This window comes from Vigna angularis, chromosome 4, assembly GCF_016808095.1.
Source record: "Vigna angularis cultivar LongXiaoDou No.4 chromosome 4, ASM1680809v1, whole genome shotgun sequence".
Lineage (NCBI taxonomy): Eukaryota > Viridiplantae > Streptophyta > Magnoliopsida > Fabales > Fabaceae > Vigna > Vigna angularis.
In genome coordinates, this window is record NC_068973.1 from 29,277,176 (window position 1) to 29,282,180 (window position 5,005).

The 5,005-nt window shown below is 32.0% G+C and overlaps 1 protein-coding gene across 1 annotated transcript; it reads right to left on the reverse strand.

The window, feature by feature from the left end:
- Window positions 1-476: 476 nt before the first annotated feature.
- Window positions 477-4,768, reverse strand: LOC108332201 (2-oxoisovalerate dehydrogenase subunit alpha 2, mitochondrial). Its single transcript, XM_017567385.2, has 8 exons — window positions 4,375-4,768; window positions 2,273-2,410; window positions 1,849-2,189; window positions 1,642-1,741; window positions 1,441-1,552; window positions 1,153-1,292; window positions 869-1,054; window positions 477-769 (listed from the first exon to the last, which is right to left on the reverse strand). The coding sequence occupies exons 1-8, from the start codon at window positions 4,603-4,605 to the stop codon at window positions 602-604; spliced, it is 1,416 nt and encodes a 471-aa protein (XP_017422874.1). The 5' UTR covers window positions 4,606-4,768; the 3' UTR covers window positions 477-601.
- Window positions 4,769-5,005: the final 237 nt, after the last annotated feature.

The window sequence follows — 5,005 nt, forward strand, 5'->3', positions numbered from 1 at the left end:
AAACATGACATTGACATTGACTTGACATATGACATTGTCACATGACACAATATTGACTTGACATGAAAACAACATTTTTAAAATTAAGAAAATATCACAAATTAACACATGGTATCATCCATTAACCATTTAGACGCACTTCTCAAAATAGACCAAATTAAACAAAATATATTAAAATGAAAACCACACAAAAGTCTTACATTAAACAAAGTGGAAAAAAATAGAAACTAAAATATATTTTAAGCAAAAAAAATAAAAGATATATACCATAACATAAGAACATTCCATCCCTTTAAATTAAGAAAAAAATTAAAAAAATAATATTTTTTTTCTAAATTAAAAACATATCATAAATTTGACACATGATCTCGTCCATTAACTATTTAGATGACATTACCAAAAGAAACTAAATTAAACAAAATATATCAAAATAAGAATTACATCAAAAGAAAAAAAATATTCTCACATCAACAAAATTGACAAAAATATAAATTAAAATAATATTTGAGCAAAAAATAAAAGATATATACCATAACATCCCTTTATTTTACATTTTGACAGTCAGATTTAGAATACAATTCCTTGTTTCGAATTGGCAATACTACAAAGGAACATCAGAAGGGTAGTCCTTCGGATGCTTCTCGATGGATTTCCTTAGTAATCTTTCTTGCTCCTGAAGGTTTGATGGCACTTGGTCATAGACATCAGTGAACATGTCCTCGAGCGGAGGTTTTTGTGCTTTCTCTGCCACCTGAATCCCATGCATTAGCTGTACAATAGTAGCATAAATCCAGAAACAAAAAATGTCAGAATAAGTTGGCCAGAGCAAATTGGACTAAATTTCAATATGAAAAATAAAATTAACAACCTGTTTCCTAATACTGCTTCTAAGCTCCAATTCATCCTTGTCACTCCACCAACCATTCCTTTCCACCCATCTCTTGAATCTACTCACAGGATTTCTTGTCATCTTCCAATATTCAATCTCATCAATTGCCCGGTACTTAGTTGAATCATCAGATGTAGAGTGATGTCCTACTCTATAAGTGAGAGCCTGAAGGTTATATAGCAGTTATCATGAGATTGGTGGACACTAAAAACGGGAGTGGTATCAAACAATGATCATCTTAGCATGAAGGGAGCTCAACATACCTCAATTAAAACAGGTCTTTGTTCTCTTATAGCGATTTCTCTAGCAGTGTGAACTGCACTATAAACTGCAAGAGCATCATTTCCATCAACTCTGATACCCCAGATGTCATAAGCTTTACCTTTCACTACAATTCCATCACCTAACCACACAGGGAAAAACATTTGTTTCCATCTGAAACAAATCAAATACTTGAACTTGATATATTTGATAAAATAAAAAGAGCATACTTGGATACACGATAAATACTTATATAAAAGAGGAAAATGAAAAGTTCATCGTATACATACTTCGAAATTGTTCTTGTACAGGTGTACTGATGGCCCATCCGTTGTTACGACAGATGAAAACAACAGGGGCATCCATCACTGCTGCAAAATTCATGGCAGCATGAAAATCTCCCTGCAATTAATGATGTGGTCAAGTAATAGAAAATAAGCACGCGGTGTTCCATTTTGTTACTAGCTAATATGGTTCGTTACCACACTAACCTCACTGGTGCCACCATCCCCACAAAAAGTGACTGCACATGCACTTTTGCCATCCATTTTAAGAGAATACGCAGCCCCCACAGCTTGAGGAAGTTGTGTTCTGAAATTCTTGCCAAACAATATCAACTTGTTGAGAGATCATGTCACCAATGAATGGACAATATAATGAATTGCAATTATTCAAACATACTGTGGACTGTATCTTACGCAATGGGGGATGAGACTGTGAAGTAATTGTGCTTAGTTGATCCATAATGTATGGGCATCTGTCTGCCTTTCCCCAAATCATAAGTGTTTCCAAAGCACTGATGGACAAATTGTTGCAGTGTAAAACCACGCCACAGTAAAACTCCAGGTTCTCGGTACTGAGGCAATACGATATCATCAGGAGCAAGTGCAGCTGCGGATGCAATGTTAACTGCTTCTTCCCCCATTTGGGTGACATAGAAGGAAATTCTGCCTTGCCTCTGCACTTCATAGAATATGCTGTCCATAGTTTGAAGAGTGACCATGTGAGAATACATCTTCACACCCATTTCCTTGCTAACCTGTTCAATTATCATTATTCAATCATCACATATGCGAAATGTAAACTAAATTGGATTAAGAATGGTGGTGTGAACTGAGATACCTGCACATAGTTGCTGTATTTAACGAGCTCACCATTGTCATCAAGAACACGATAACAGGGCACCCTTTTCTGAGCAGTCTCAGAAATGAATCTCATTTCAGAAGTAAATCCAACTTTTCCTCCAGGAAAATCAATCGCCTGATACGCCAAGAATTTCGGAATATTAATAGTTAAGATTTAGTGGGTTAATATCATGAAATTTTTTATTTTTTATATTTTAATTTTATTTTAAAATATTTTTTTAATTTAAAAACACAAATGATCACGTATCAGAATATACTGTGTTACATATAATAATACTGACACGTAATCATGTAACATGGTCATAATCTGACACGTAATAGTTAATATTTTTTATAAAAAATTAAATAAATTTTTTGGAAAAGCTTGAAATTTTATGAATTAACGTGATATATATATAGAAACACGGTATTAACGTCAATTTAATTGAAGAAACCGTTCTAAAAAATAAAAAAGTTAAATTAAACCTAAAAATAATAAAAACACCATAATCAACCAAAGGTAACACGTCATACTAATAAAGCCAAAAGCAAAATAGCAAGTTGCTTATTGATCCTGGTAAATCAGTTAGGTATATCTATTTATTTAATTAGGTTTATTTGAATAAAAGCTTTATGGGTCGTACAAAAGGACCCACTGGTCTCCAGATTGGTCCACTGAGAGGCTCATTCATAGAGGTTCTTTCATTATTTTATTGCACTAAATTCTAGATAACTTAATTTTATTTGTTTCTCTTACTCAGAAATTTTGTAAGTTACACGAGCATTGAGTGAAGTATATCTGAAAAAACCAAAAATATTTAGTTGAGAAAATAAAAAATAAAGTGTTTGTTTTCTAAATTATATATTTTAATTTATGATAACTAGGGATTTATTAAATGTAGAAAATTTATTACGATTTACCATATAAAAAAGTAATAGAAAAAAGATAAAACGTTTTGCAACAAACAAAAGAAATAAAAAGTAGTTTTAAATTAAAATGAATTTTGTTTATTTTATCTATAATCAAATAATATATTTGTTTTTCTTTCTCTACCGTCGGTTCAGTTCAATAATTTTTTAGTTTACAATTTCTGAAATAAGAGTTGGAAAAAGATGTGAAAGGTTCCAAAGTAAGGCTGATTTAGACGTGAAACAAACATTAACTCGCCACGTGAAACTGAAGTCTGTACGTGAAATCATTTCACTGTAGAGACAGGCTTGAATAAAATTAAATTAAGTTTTAAGGAAAAAGAAAAACGGAATTTTATACGAAAATCATATTCAGTTATATTAGAAAGGAAATTTTGCTAGAAGATGACACAAACAGCATGTCTATTCGTATTATTTAATCACAAAAGACTTTGGTAATATGTAATGAATTAATTCATTGTTTAAATTAGTAAATAAAGCATGCCCTGAACAATAAATTGTTGAAATTTCAAATTTTAAATTAGTAAATAAAAGCACGTTCCAAATGAATTAATTTTTTATTGCATAATTGCACGGTCATTGAGTGTTTTATTGGCTAACATCCAATCCAATCTCCAACTCCCCAAACAAATAACTTTAATAGACTGATAACCTCGCACGTTTTTCTAACTTATGTATTGGAACCAAAATACTGTAATTCTTTGACAAAAAGATCATGACTTCTTATTTAACATTTCCTTTTAATTTTCCAAGCGTTTCTTTTCAAACTTTTTAATTGTTTTTTCTACACATTAGAAATTTTTCAATGAAAAAACCATCCTTTAAGTAAGGATGTATATCAATAATTGCAAATTATTATGCATGGTATATTTATAATAAATTATTATTATTATCATCTTAAATGTCCTATTTTCTATTTGATCTCTTAAAACATGACAGATTTATGCTACTCTGTTCTCTAACGGGAGTAAGAATGAAATGAGAAATTCGGGATATTTAAAAGAATAAATGAAAAAGAAAAGGTTTTTGAGAAAATGATTTAGAAAAAAAAACAGAAGGTGAAGTGAGGAAATGGTGAATTGTTAAGGAAGGAACTTAAAATTTGACTAAGAATGAAACTAAAGAGTTGATCCATCCATTTAAAGGTCTGACAGAGTCCATAACACTTACCTGATCAGCGTCGTCTTCGGTGAGATCATGCTCCAATTCCAACTGCGCATCAGCTTTGGTTGATTCATGACGCGAGAAGCAGAAAAGGGTTGGTGAGTTTCTGTGAGGCAGTGTGGTTGATTGAAAGGAGGAAGAAGAGGAGTGGTTAAGAAATGGTAGGAAGAAGAAGGGTTTGCTGCGTTGAGGAGTAGAGAAGAAGATTCTAGACCTTGCGAACAACCACGATGCCATTGTGGTAATGTGTAAAAGATCGAAATGAAAGAGGTAGAAGCAGAAGGACGATGAGCTTGAGGAAGAAGGATGGTGATGTGTGGCTGTGGCAAAGTTGTACTCACTCACTCATCAATTGTTTTCTTTAGTGAGATTGGCATGGATGGGCATGGAGGTGGCTACCTAAAAAGTTCGTATATATCAAACCTTTCAAGATGTTATCCTTGTCGTGGGACCACGTAGGATTCTAGATTGGTGTTATCTTCGCACCAAACCATTTTTATTTTTCTATTTTTTAATTCTTATGAACACCTTTTATATAGTTAAATAATGTGAATTTTCTCCGACTTTGCCAGACTAATTTTTATGTAGGCTTAAAACTATTTTTAAAATTATTTTTTCTCACAAAATTATTAACATT